The sequence below is a fragment of the Vombatus ursinus genome, unplaced genomic scaffold (genome assembly GCF_900497805.2).
Source record: "Vombatus ursinus unplaced genomic scaffold, bare-nosed wombat genome assembly UNPS02009205.1, whole genome shotgun sequence".
In the NCBI taxonomy this organism is placed as follows: Eukaryota; Metazoa; Chordata; class Mammalia; order Diprotodontia; family Vombatidae; genus Vombatus; species Vombatus ursinus.
This window is the reverse complement of record NW_020948983.1, coordinates 58574101-58588905: the sequence shown is the minus strand read 5'-3', so window position 1 is coordinate 58588905 and position 14805 is coordinate 58574101. Positions and strand designations below refer to the sequence as shown.

Genomic DNA, 14805 nt, shown 5'->3' with positions numbered 1-14805 from the left:
TCCCTTTCACAGATAGAACTCATAAAGATGGTAAGGTACATGTTCTCCCTTGCCACCCACACTTCTCAACCCCCTGCTATCTGGCTTCTAATACCATAACTATGGAAACTAGAGTACTTAAGGGCTATTAATACTCAGTGGTTAAACTCTGACCTTTTCTCAGTCTTCATCCTGACTTTTCTGGAGCTTCTAACACTATTTTGCCTCTTCCTTTCTGGATACTTTTCCCCAACTTGGCATCCACAACTTGCTGTCTCCTATCAATCTGGACACTTCTCAATCTCTTTGTGGGATTACCTTTTAATTTTTACTCCATAAACACGGGCATTCCAAGGTCTTGCCTTGGTGAACTCAGTTGTTCTGTGATTTTATCATCTTTGCTCTGATGAGTATTATATATCTACATTCACCCCTATGTAGAACATTCACACGGTCCAGTGGAATTTCAACTTGTTTAAAAAAGAACTCTTCCTCAATTTTTCCTATTTGGCCTAATTTCTCCTTTCTCCAATCTATCCTTTGCCTATTTGCTATAAAATAATCTTCCTAAGGCATAGCTATGCATGACCACTACTTTCTTGTGTTTGGTAACTTTACAGCCTTTTCAGGATAAACACAAAACCCAGCTTCTAGTCTGTCATTTAAAGTTCTCCACAACAAAGCTCCGACCCTCTCTAGACTCATCTTCTTTTCTGTGTTGTAGCCAAACTCTATCACTTGTTTTTCTTCAAAGTTGGCCTTGTCCTCTTGAAAGCATGTCCTCTCCAATCCCTGGGAGGTAGCCCTTCTTCTCTGCCTTTGAGATTCCTTGTGTGACCTTCAAGGCCCAGTTCAGGTGCCACCCGCTTTGCATAACAGTCTCTGATCCTATCCTTCCGCTTGATGTTCCTCCTCAAACATTCCAAATGGACTGTCTGGATTTCTCCTTTGCCCCCTTTAGTCTTTACTGTCTTAGAATTATTTCTGTAACATTTTATAACCTGCTTCTCTGCCTATAGTAGAATATAATCTCCTTGAACATAGCTGTGTCAAGAACAGTGCCAATCACATCAAATTGCACTGAAACTTTTAGGATGCTCTAGTGCTAAACACACAGAAGATACTTAATAAATACTAAATTTATGAGAACTCAGGTCCCTTTTTCACTAGATTATACCATAGGGCCCTTAAGAGTCATATGGAACTCTGGAACCTTCTCATGTTCATACTGTTTAAGCTATTCCAAATGGATGTACCAACTCCAGAAGATCTCTCAAAGATTCTAAGACATTAAAAACAAAAATCTCTGTCCCCTCTCTCCCCTAACAAAAAAACTTGCTACACTGCCCATATCCTATTCTTACACTAAATCACAGAACTGCATATGGTCTACTTATTTTCTTGTGTCATTTACAGAAGAGTGGTGGTACTCTTTAACTATTCAAAGTATGGGTGGAATGAGTTAAAAAAATGACTATCATGGTATTTAGAGCTGGGAAGAAGCCTAGAGTCAAGTCAAATCATTTCATTTTAAAGGATGAGAAAACTGAGGCCTTGGTAGGGAAAGCAACTGGCCCAAGGTCATGTGGGTAATTAGTAGTAGAGCTAGGATTTATTTACACCCAGGTCATATGGACTCCAAATCCAGGGCTCTTTCCACTGCACCACATTCTTCACCAGTCATATTACAATAACAGGGAAAAGGATGCTTGCATATTTCTTACTTACCACATAGCCATTTATGGCAAAATTGCCTTTCTTTTAAATCTCTGGTTCTTTGGAAAGATTATCACCTTATATGCCCAACAGTATATTTTACAGAAGACAATTAACTGAATGCTTTTTTTTAATTACATCTAAAGATCTCTACATAAACAGGTAACATTCAATAGGTAAACAATTTTTTCCAATGCATGTAATAAATATTTTCACTTGGTACTTTTATACAAACTGACATTGGTCTACTATACATTTTTAAAAGCCATTTTACTGGTTTGGCATGCGGTATGGAAACTCTAAGAGAGAAATTTTTAAGGCAATGAGTCACAGATTTAAGTTCATGGAATTTATGGTAACTTTTCTATTTGTTTATATACATTTCCCTTTGTTAAACAATTAACAGCAGCACTCTGGGACCACCAGCTATTCTCCAACCCCCTTTTGCATCTAAACTGTGTTTTTTATTTTTTTCTAAAGAATTTAACAACACTTACATTGATAAAACAAAATTTTTCCTAAAATAATTTTAAATGTGCTTTAAAACCTTGAAATGCTGAATGTATTTAAAATTGAATTTTAATAAAATTCTTTCCACAGTTACTAATTTTAAAACTGGGCTATGACTCCAACCAGTTTCAGAAATCCAAGCAAATCACACTCTTAGGAGGCTTAGGTAAATCTTTGTTAAATAGGTAAGGATCTAGAATAAGAAATCTTTTAATGCTCAAAATAAATTATCATCAACCAGCATGGTTAAAGTTCAGATCTGGTTTGTAAAAGATGTATCCAATAATGCCCACAAAAGCAATTAAAAGCCATTTCAACCCTGCTATTCAAAAAAAGTTATTTACTCATATTTGTGTGCATATATACATACACACATATAGTATTTTACATAAACACATATACAGACACACAAACACACACACCTACTGTGAAAGACTCAGGCAACAGGGATGGGAGCCAAATGTCTAAAGATCAGAGTTACTGAATCTGTTCAGACAATTCACCAAAGTTAAAAGAATCAGACAAAACTTTGAATTACTTTTTTGACCTCTTTCTGAGACAGAAGTACAGTGTGATATGACTAATACTTTTTTTTTTATACTGAACTGAAAGGGTCAGCAACATACTGAGATCTGATAGTAAATAAAAATTGCTATCAAATGCAACATTAAAAAAAATTCAACACAAGAAAAATAAAACCAAGTACAGTGGAATGAACACCAATACTCAAAGGTAAAAGAAGGGTTAATTTCTTTTGTGAAAGCATTGAAGGAAAGTAAAAGGTGAATGAAAATGTACTCCACCTCCCCTCCCCCCCATTTTCTGCCCTTGTTTATTTAGGTCTGAAGCAATATTTGGGACTGAGGGACATGGAACCTAACAGATAATCTTGCTGAATAAATGTTGAGTGGTTTTCATCTCTTATCCAAAATGTTTGTAATTCAGTTCCATACGCAAAGGTAGTGCTGAAAACTTAAAAAAAAAAAGCGCCTTTAAATTTACCTTAAAAATAGTTAAATTAATGGAAACATGTGCTTTATTATAATGTGAAATAAGAACTCCCCATATGTTTTGCCATCATTTCTACCCCAAGGTCAAATTTAGAAATATATTATGATTTTATTACTAAATATATTAGTCTAAATGAATAAGCCAGCAATATTTCTAAAAAGTGTTTAAACAAACACCTCAATACCAGATTCAGTTTATAACTGAAGTATTTCCCATTTTATGATGTTTTATTTTAACTGACATTTAATAGACTTTTATTATAAACGGTCATATAGTGAATATAACTCAGCCAGTTATGTGTGGAATACACATGCTCAGGGGAAGACTATTTAACTCACTTGTAGCTCACACACACTTATCTATAAATACATATATACACACACATATACATATAAACACAAACATTTTGTTTCTTTTTTTTTTTTCCCCAAATTCAAGTCAACAATTTAGTGGCAGAGGGAGGCTGTAAAAACACAAAGACTATTTTTAGATGCTACATATTCATGTGAACCAATACATTTATCATACAACTGATCATACAGCAAACTTGACATCTACCTGAATGAAAGTAGGTCATTTTGTTATCAATGCAAGGTTTAAAAAGACAACTTCATACACAAAAGGTGGTCCTTGATCAACTGTGAAAACAACTAGCTGACATCAAGTGTTCGAACATAAAAACCCAGACTGGAAAACTGGCAAATTTAATATTCCTTGTCTTTCCTGATAAACTTATTCCCTGCACTCTCAACCAGCTAGAAAAATATTCTGTACATCAGAGAATATCATATCTTCTCTGATGGTGACTTTGGGACACAAGTAGAATCACTTTTCCCCCTTCAGTTTTTCTTTACCACCCCCCCCCCACCCCTGCCCCTTTTCTGAGAAACAGCTTTCAATCTATTTACACATTCCACTATTTAATAAGAATGGTTCAGGCCAATTGATTCCATAGTTTTATAAAATGTCTTTCCTATGTCATGCATGTCTTGAAAAGGTGAATAAAAATAAAGTCAAAAAAATAAAATGAAAGAAAACTTAAATGACGGGCATTAAATTTGGCCCAAAGCTTAAGAACAGAAGCATACTGACAGCCATAAATTAAAAGTGACAAAGTAAAAAACATTATGATCTTCGAATCCTTTATCAAATAGAGGATTTCTACAAGATGAGACATATTGGGTGCTACAGAATTATTTTCCAAAAAGCACTTACTTTTAGAATTATTTCTCTTAATTTTTTTTTTTTTGATGCTGCACCATGACCTCCTTTAGCTGCACAAACCAAGCAACCAATGTAAGCATTTTAAATTATTTTTACTTCCTTAGCCTGGTGAAAACTTTTTTTCATGAAAACTTGTTACCCTTTTCACCAAAGCAGGTGTTCACAGACTACATAAGTAATAATTTTGGAAACCTCGAAGAGTTCCAACTTCTAACATTCTGACTTAAGAGTCAGAATGAAAGTATGTCAGTCCTTTTCAGGTTAAGACGCTCTTCATAGGCCCACTAAAGCCTTTTTGTTTTTTTGCCCAGTCAGCTTTACCCTGGTTTCTTCAAAAGGAAATATTTAGTGTGTGCAGCAGATAGAAGTATGTGATGGAATACAAGCAACTGGAATAGCCTGCAAAGATTCTTAAATGTCAATTTTAAGATCTTTAACATGTTTGGGGAAATGCAAAAGTTGATATTCCAACAGAATACAAACTTGGATAAAATCAGAAGTGACAAGAACACATACTAACACTAACACACACTCCCATAAGCTATATTCTGAAACACAGAGGGAATGAATGCACCAGGACAGATGAGATTTATATAACTTAAGGTTGGGTAAAATCTATGCAAAACACAGAACTCAACTCTGCCATTATCAGGAAATGGCATTTTTTTAAAGGTGTTTTTCCGTCTAAAAAAACAAAAAACAAAAACAAAACTGTCTACAATTTAAGATTTCATACATGCAATTCCTTTTCTGTTACTGCAAAGAAAATAATGTCTTTTATGTCCAAACTACAAAAATAAAACCACAGGACAAATGTAAATGTTGAAAACAAAATCTTCAGAATCCAGTAAAATGAATAGAAGGTGGTTTGTGGGTGGCTGTTTTTTTCTTTTTCTTTTTTTTTTTTCACGTGTTTTACCAGACAGGCAGTCTTAGGTTTATATACAAAAGTAAAACTGAAAATATAGTTTTGTTCTCTGTACATTTCTTTTAATTTTTTTCCCTAAAAAAAGGAAAAAAAACCACACACTTGTGTACGTTTCTGAACAGAATAAAGTAAAACAGAGCACAAAGTTCTCTTCTTTCTGCCAAGTTCATTGAGTCTGGGGGGTGGGAGAGAGAAGGAGAGGGGAAATCAGTCCAATGAGATAATGTCCGGTATGATGCCAAAGATTGATGCTGTGTCTGTGCCGCTTCTATTGGCAACGGCATGGCCATGACTTTCTCGCAGGCTGTTAGAAGAAACAAGACTGCTGTTACTGCCACTACTGCTTCCATTCGTGGTTGGAAGGGCAGTGCTACCTCCTGCATTTAACTGATCAAGAAACATCTGTGAAGAGGCATATGGAAAAAAGCGAGACGAGTGTAAAAGGTCTTGATCATCCGAGACAGCTGCTGCTGCAGCGGCAAGAAGGGAGGTGTTGTAATGCTAGGAAAAAAAAAAGACAAATAATTTAAAATTATACTTCTGAATTATTAAGTTTCCTTCCTAGCAGCACAAACTTTAAGTAGAAAATTGAAATAAATTATAAATCTCTGAATGTTCCTTAGTAAGACAATTAGTACAATCAAGTGAATTTATGTAGTAGTAATCATTTATCTCTGGAGAACTTGATTTCTGAAACCACAAGAAAACTGGAAGTAAAAGCATCAGTGCTCTTTATTCCAATGCAGAAAGCAATCAAATCTCAAAAAATCAAATTATAAAGCAGAGCATTATAGTCCTCCCTCCTTGTGAGGAGACATTCATTGGCTATGAAATTTATCAGTCACAATAATTTGCTATCTATTGGCATGACATGAAGCAGTACTGGAAAAAGGCTGCAAGTAAGAATTACTTTTACTACACCTTTTAAACACAAGTGAAACAAAAATTCTGAAGTACTGCCCTTTAAAAATGAGGGTTGTGGTATGTGGTACTACCATTTTAGAACCTTCCAAGGAAAGCCATTTTATTTCAAATGTAATAGTTATACTTTTAATAAAAAGAAATAATTTGTAGAGAAAATGAACAGAGTAATTTTTTTCTACAACATACCTGATTGTCTCCTGATAAGAAGGGAAAGAAATCTAAACCTGTTAAGAATAAAAGTAAAATGTTATTATCTTTAAAGACAAACAAAATTAAACATTTTAAAATGTCTTTAAATTAAAAAAATATTATCTCATTATATTCAAGCTCTTTAATAAATACCATCAAAATCATATATAGGACTGTCCCAAAAGTTTTATTGCAGTCAGAAGACATTCAAACTGCACTAAGACTTTTGCAATACCCTGTATAAAATGTGAGCAAATACATTGTATAAGACTTTATATTCTTATTCTCTAAAAGGTTGTTGAAGGTCACCAGGCTTCAATGCAAATTAAAGAAATTAAAAAAAAAAAAATCAATTTTCACCCATATACTGCTTTTCTTAGTCCTTTCTGGGTACTTAAAGCAAGTATTACTCCTTAGTTATCCAGAGGTACAGGGGGTGGGAATACAGTATCAGGGATTACACGAAAGTTTTGTACAAGAAAATTTGTGTTACACTAGCTGCCTTACTCCTGTACAGGGTTCAAAATAATGGCAGGAGTAATTAGTAATTACAAAAAGTTACCACCTGTCCACCAAGGCCTCCTTCTCTCTAAACTGGCATATACTTTTCTTTATGCCTGTTCTCACCCTAATTTGGAATTCAAAAGAGAGTAGCTGAAGAAAAAGTGAATAAACATCCATCAAACATAAAATACTGAAGTCACAATTTGGGGGAGAGGCGGGACAGGAGCATACCCAAGACAACTGACAAAGAATTTTCCAGAAAACCAGGATTTTTTTTTAGTTGGTTGACAGATACGCATATGAAACACCATTAATACGTAAATGTGACAAAGATACAATGTAATCTAGGAAGCAAAATCTCCCATTCTGTCCTCTTATATTCCCCGATTTTTCCATGCAGTCTAGGCACTATGGTAACATGTCTCTAGAGTTGATTAGTAAAAAGTTGCCTCACAAAAAGTAGTAAGGACAAAGCTCTAACTAGATAAAGACCCTAGCTGCATTTTGGAAGATAAAAAGAAATATTCAAAGAATCCTTCAACAAATATATTATTCTGAATTTTCTTTTAGCAGGTTTCAAGGCCTTAATTTTTAAGTAAAAGGCATTATGAGTTTTAGAAGAAGACACTTTGGGTAAGTGGTTTGATTTTTCTTGACTTTATGAAATATATAAACCTTTCCAAAGGTAACACTAAATAAGAGGATAGATTGTTTTTGGCAGAATCCCAATTAATTGTGTCTTGATATAAATTATTTGGCTTGATCTTTTCTAATCTGCGGTCCTAGAAATTATAAGATTTGGAGAACACCGTTAATCTAGTAATCACACTCAATCACTTAACTTTAAAATGTAGTCGTGGAAATAACTTAGTATTTATTCAGAATAAGAGCCAGATCAGCCACATGGAACAAAATCAAGTAAAGTTAAAAACATTTATTCTAGCTACTATTTAAAATTATATTCTACACAATCAGAAAAAGATAACCACCTATAGCAACATTATCTAAACTATTTGATTGAAAATTCAGATTTATAACTCTAAATGATAAAATATTTTTAGGAGACTGTATATACAGCTTGCTGTTTCTTTGAGGATTTGCAAATAACTGTTCCTTCCAAAAGCTGGTCACAATACCCATTCTGGTTATAGTGGCCACAGTTGGATGGTACAGAAATGTACCCATGCCCAATTTTACAGTGGAAGTGCAGAAACTTACTGGCTCATTTGATCTAAAGCTTTAAATATTTTGCAACTTTCCAATTCTTCCTTATGCTCATTCAGAAGAGGATTATTTGCATCTGCTTTACCCACAATTTTATTTTTGCAAATATAGGTATAACCTACCTTGCAAGTCATAAGGCATGGGAGTCATGTGGAATGGGTGCCTGTAGTCTTGTATGAGGGATGTATTAATGTAGCTTGTGTCTACAGCAGGAAGGCTTGGGGTCCTTGACACTGGAGATGCTTGATGAGGCAGACTTAAAATGCTAAAAGAAAGAAAAGTTTCCGCAGTTCAAGTCACTCAAATTTCCTGTTGATTGAGAATAGCCTGAAATACAAGTTCTTTTTGCTTTAAAAGCTTACTCAGTGAACCCTACAGTACTTCAGAGGTTGTAGGGAGAAAGAAACAGGTGTAATGGTAATAAACAGCACGGTACTTCATGTCTGAGGCACGAATATAAAATGGTATCCCTCTAACCTAATGGCACACCATTTTTGGGAAAATATACACTTAAGTCATGTTTTTTCCTATGCCCCTTAGTTTTGTGCACCTAAGGCAAATGCCTCAATTGTCTTGCCCTTGTTATAGCTCTAATAATAAACACTCACACACATCACTAACCAGATATTAAAAAGGCAGAACCTACACTTAAGAGTAGGCAAGGGAAAATGCAATTGTGATGTCTCCATGGGGTATTTAGTGAAAAACATTAAGATTAAAAGTAAGTTTTGAGACAAAAGAAAACAGGCTTGGTGGCTAAGAAAGCAGAGGTTTTCTTGTTTTTTGGGTTTTTTTTGGTAGATTAGTTGTGTCTGATTCTTTGTGACCCCATTTGGATTTTTCCTGGCAAAGATACTGAAGTCTGCCATTTCTCTCTTCAACTCATTTTACAGAAGAGGAAACTGAGGTAAATAGGATTAAGTGTCTTGAACAGGGTCACAGAGCCAGTGAGCGTCTGAGGCCAGATATGAACTTAGTTCTTCCTAACTCCAGGCCTGGTACTCTATCATATACTGTGCCAACTAGCTGCCCAAAAGTACAGAATACTCCTGGAATAAAGCATGTTTTTGTAAAAAAACAAGACAAGAAAGTAACAAAGTGAATGATTAGCAGCCATGAGAGTGAAGAAATCAGCAAACACTGAAGGATGATGGAAAGTCCTGAAAGGGAGAACTAAAGGTCCAACAACAGAAAATAGGAGAGAAGACACTACAAGAAGATTAGAGTTTAAATGGCTGAATTATAAGAAGTTCTCCTCATCCTGTTCTTCCCCCTCACCCCAGTTAAGAATTAAAGAGGGAAGAAATGTTAGAATTTGAGATGAAACAGACAAAACTGAACCAAAAAAGTGTTGGAGCCAAAGTTATTGGAACAGGCAAAGAAAGGTACTGCCTCACTCAGGCAGTCTTACTTGATGAAACAGGGATACAGAGTAATACAATTTCAGTAGTACAAGCTGTTATGTAAGACCTTAAACTCTAGCCAGCTATTCTTTGTTTCCAGGAAAAGAATCCTAGTTACAAGACTTTACCACATTTTTATGAATTGCAGATGAAGCATAAAACATTCTTTCCTCCTCTTCATTAAAATGTACTGTCTGATGGGAACTTTAATTAAACCTCTTCAGTCTATCACAAGTAACATTTTCCCATTAGCTAGCTCCTTTGACAGTACTTAAGGGATTAAAAGGAAAAAAAAGTTGAAATGCCAATCTGGCATGGTGACAGAAAGGTATTAGAAATTTCTGTAAGACATATGAAACTGGAAAAGAATCAGTTACAAGAGATGGAAACAGAAAAGGTATTTTATTATATTCAGTTCAATGTACTTCCCTTTAATTCTTGGCAGTTTTCTTTCTTTCACAATGTACAGGAATACTAGAACAATCAATACATTAGACTGAGTTCTCCTGTTAACTGCTAATCCATTAGAGTAACTTGGGTAAGCTTTAGTATGGTAACAAGGAGTTATATGACCTCTAAAGTTATCACACATATTCACAGTTTCAAATCTGATATTAGATAGATCTGTTGTACAGACACTAATGTGGAGCCACCCAATCCCTGAGCAACTGAGGAAGTGGTTCATGCAGTAAATTATTTTTTCAAAGAATAAACATGGTGCTTTTGGGGGGGAGAAATAAAGAAAATAAAATCCTAAAAAAAAGGCTTGGAAATCAAACTGCATAAATCATTTAAAGGGAAAAATATCCAGTTTAATGATACTAATGAATATTTTGTCAAATCAGTGCATGTATTTGCACATGAACATTTTTAAAAATGGAATTTACTTCATACAAAATAATACATATCTATGCGCAAACATGTATACACGTTTTAAAAGTCATAGTTGCTAACACTGAAGAAATAAAATGATACCCCTTTACATTCTTTTCAGACACTGTGGTTTTAGAATATGCATTTGGTTACACTATGGTTTTATGTTAAATAGAAATATCCTACCATAAAAGCTTTGCAGGTTATTTGTTTAAACTATGCTAGCCATAGGCACGCTGAAATTCAATGTTGTTTTCTTTTCTACTTACACAAATCAATAAAATAAGTTTCTCATAAGTCTTACTAGCCGAAGTTAATACCCATGAAGAAAGCAGAAACACAAAAGATTCAAAGAAGCAAAATAATATGCATATCCACTCTGTTTAACATAATTCTATTGCTTTAAATGTCTCTAACTTCTATTTTTTAAGGGACTGATAAGTTACTTTGGGATGAAATTGTTCTGTGTATCAAACTTTGTTGTAATAATCACTGAAGTGTTGTGAAATATTCTGTATCCTTTATGACTTGGGAAATAGCACAAATCTACCTAGACCACAATATTGCTTTTTTTGTTGGTACCAATTCATCTTGATCATAAAGGAATCTTTATATGTAATAATTGCAAATATGGCCAAATATGAAATTTTTTGAGAAATGCTGATCTTTAATATTAAACATAGAAATGACTTCAATTTAGTGATACCTCATGTCATGAAATAACATATATTTCCTTTTTTCTCTGGCAATTCCCTCTAAGTCTCCCGTCTGATAACCAGCAAGAAGTACTGAAAACCTCTGTGCCACATCATTGCTGAAGGCTGCCCCTCTGACAACACATTATCTGCCTCACCTTTCCCTCTAGGCCAGACCTCATGGCACACTTTGCTTACGTCATTTTCATAATAAAATCTATTAAAACATGTCATATGTATTTTGTACTGTAGCTATTAGTGAATCAAAAGCATGCTTCACCACAGAAGCAAATGTGCTGGTTCCATAGGAAAATGGGACAGACAGCCTCAGTGGTATTATGAGATTCTTGAAGTAGTAAAACAATGAGAAGAATGTACAATAGGATGTTTATAAAAACAAATAATACCTAGAATTTGTTTCAAGGTTTGCAAAGTGCTTTACATTTGTTAACTCATTTGAACACCCCTGATAACAAAGGCACAGGAAGAGAGAATGCAATCTGCATTAAAGGAAAAGGTGCCCATCTGTACTGCTTCAATTATGGATACCAAAAAAGGTTAGTTTGGTACATGTGATATCCCCCTACTAGAATGCTTCACAAGGACAGAGCCATTGTCACCCAAAACTGACAATAACCAAGACCTAGCACAAAGGTTTGAACTTAGGAAGTAATAAGTATGCTCTGGGTATAGAGAAGTGAAACTGGAGGGAAGGCTGAGGTGAGGGAGGTGAGTTTGGGCAAGGTCAGGTTTAGGTCCAAGAACAAGTCTGGCAATGAACTTGGTCATTCAAGGGAAGCAACAGGAACTAGATTTCTTATTCATCCAAACCTTGTTTCGTACGGAATATATCATACCTATAGCTGGGGCAGACTGATGAGGGGATCTGTGCCCAGGTGGGGCTTTCCAGAGTGAAGGTATAGTGCCCTTGGTCATGGGAGCAAGTTCAGAAACAAACAAGATCTGTGAGGCTCCAATCCCAAGAGTGGACTGGGGTTACAGGTCCAGCTTCTAGCCCAGTCTGAAGGCTGCAGAGGAATAACTAGAGCAGGAATCCCAGACCAAAGGGAAGCCCATAGCTCTGTCATTCTGAACCAGCAGAGCTTTCCAACTGGTTGAGAATGGCCACATCCACCAGCAGTCTATGGAAATTCCAAAAGAGGCAAGCCCAAAGACCTTGTTCTCAGATCCAAACTCAGGTCAGGAACTTGCAGAGTTCAGACTGGGGGGTGGGTGAGATGTGGGAGTAACAATCAGATTTTGCCTTGGATCAGACCACTTTGGGCGTACCAAAAACTTGTAGGTCCCCCGCCAGAGCTGTCCCTGAGATCCTGGAATAACACACCTTGTCAATACCCCAAGAAAACAACAGTTGGATCAGCTCAGACATTTTCTCTGGAAACATTTAAAGCCTGGCCCTAACAAAGTCCAAAGTCCAAAAAAAAATCTCACTATAAAATGCTTTCAAGGTGATAGAGATGTTCAAGACACAAACCTCACAGAAGAATGACTCCAAAACATCTATAAGCAAAGTCTCAAAGAAAAACTCAGCTTGGGCACCAATTAAACTAGAATTGTTAGAAGATATGAAGCAAGAATTTAAAAATAAAAACACTAGAGGAAAAAACTGGAAAATAAATGAGAACCATGGAAGAAAAATTACAAACAGAATTAGCAGTTTAGACCAACCATAAGTGTGCAAGACTAATGATGAAACATGTTCCCCACCTCCTAACAGAGGTAAAAGTGAAAGACTCCAAGAATGAGACAGACCGAGACATATTCTTCACATGGCACAATGCATAAATTTGTTTTGCTTGACTATATATGTTTGTAATAGGAATTTTGTTTTTCATTCTTTCTCAACGAGTAGGGTGCTAGGAAGGACAGAATATGGATTTTTGCCAATCAAAATTTTAAAAAATAAAAACAAAACCTGCACACCCTGGCTGTTTTGATTATGTTTATAGTGTTAAAAAGGCAGTTAAAAATTTCAACTATGTGTAGTGGTAGTAACAAAACTGTTGAGCATACACTAGAGTAAAAGGAAAAGGCAACTCCAGAATTTTCAGCTAACCAAGACCTGAGTAAACATCACCATAAATATTGACAACTAATTAAAGGAAATTATGGTAAACAAATCTGGAAAACAGGAAGTGATATGTGCATCTTTACACAGCTATTAGTGTTCCTTTTGCTCACCAACTCCTCGAACAGCTGTCATTCATTCTCTGCCTTACCAAACCTGCTGATCATTTGAGGCCCCAGATGGCTGAGCTACAATTTTTTTTTAAGTTTTATTAAATTTGGGTTAAATCAGCTTCTTGGTAAACATTACACACTAGAGGAGATACATTGACTCTTCAGGACACTGGCACAACTTTTAGTACAGTAAACCTGTAACTAGTCTTGCCCTCGAGTAGCTCACTAGTGCGATAAAACATCTAACAAACAGAATCACAGAGTCTGGAAGGGACCTCAGAGGCTATCTACTATTCAACCCAGACAAGAACTCCTTCTACACTGTATTAGACAAACAGGAACTCAAGCTTTGATTGAAGACTTCAAATAAGTGTGAACCCACTAATTCTGAATGCATCTCATCCCACCTTTGGGTAGTTCTAATTGTTATCAAGTTTCTCTTTAAATCAAGCCTATGATAACACCACCCTCCCCTCCCCAACAAAACTTCTGCCCTCTGGGCCATCCAAATAAAACAAGTCTAATGCCTCTCTACATGACAGCTTATCATATCTTCTCTTTCTGAGACTAAACTTCCCCAATTTCTTCAATGATACTACAATGACATGATCTCAAAGCCCTTCACTATTCTGACTGACCTCAATCAGATACTTTCCAGCTTATTAATGGTCTTCCTAAAATACAGTTTCCCAAAAGGAAGACAATACTCTAGGTATGTCGTGACCATGGCAGAGTACAGGGAGACTTCTTGTCCTGGCTATATATTTTAATAGCCTACAACCCATGTTAGCTTTTTTGGCTACCATATCATATTACTTACTCATACTTAGCTTTTAAAAAAACAAATTGTACCCATGATTTTAGACACAGAACTCCTGATAAGGAACTCTACCAATGAAGATTCATATGTGCTCTGACATTTACAATCAGAGAATTGCCTGGGGGCACTGGAAGTGTAAGTGACTCACTCCACAAGTCAGATTGGCTCAGAGGCAGGACTTGAATCTAAATGTTACTGATTCTAAGGTCACCCCTCTCTACTCAGTATGCCACAATGCCTCTTTAGGTTGAACTTATAGTCTTCTAAAACCTTCTATATTTTTTTTTAAACTCCTACCCAACCATATCTCCTCTATCATATATTTGAGTTTACCTAAATTTTATCTTGTTAGCTTCAGTGCAATATTATAACCTATGGAGGGTCTGCTGACTCTAAGTGCACCCAAGGGGAAACAGTACTACAAGTTTCCCAAACTCAGTATTCCATCTCCTGAATGTGCCTTTGTACAAGCTGTCCCCTAAGCTAGAACTACTCCCTCCTCACCTCCACTTCTAAGTTAAGTCAGTTGGATTGGAATGTATATAATGGGGAGGTGGTGTGTGTGTGTGTGTGTGTGTGTGTGTGTGTGTGTGTGTGTGTGTG

The 14805-nt window shown here is 35.8% G+C and overlaps 2 protein-coding genes across 3 annotated transcripts in view; one reads left to right on the top strand and one right to left on the bottom strand.

Moving 5' to 3' along the window:
* Positions 1–11375, top strand: part of CALML4 (calmodulin like 4) — a 28312-nt gene extending 16937 nt beyond the window's left edge. The window contains exons 5-6 of the mRNA XM_027851828.1: positions 7559–7618; positions 11246–11375. Of these exons, the coding sequence (XP_027707629.1) occupies positions 7559–7584 (26 nt within the window). The 3' untranslated portion in view covers positions 7585–7618; positions 11246–11375. The remainder of the gene's footprint in view (positions 1–7558; positions 7619–11245) is intronic.
* Positions 4091–14805, bottom strand: part of PIAS1 (protein inhibitor of activated STAT 1) — a 155289-nt gene continuing 144574 nt past the window's right edge. For both annotated transcript variants that reach the window (XM_027851825.1, XM_027851826.1), the window contains exons 12-14: positions 8332–8474; positions 6479–6516; positions 4091–5869 (exon numbers count right to left, since the gene is read on the bottom strand). In XM_027851825.1, coding sequence (XP_027707626.1) covers positions 5576–5869; positions 6479–6516; positions 8332–8474 — 475 coding nt within the window. In that variant the 3' untranslated portion in view covers positions 4091–5575. The remainder of the gene's footprint in view (positions 5870–6478; positions 6517–8331; positions 8475–14805) is intronic.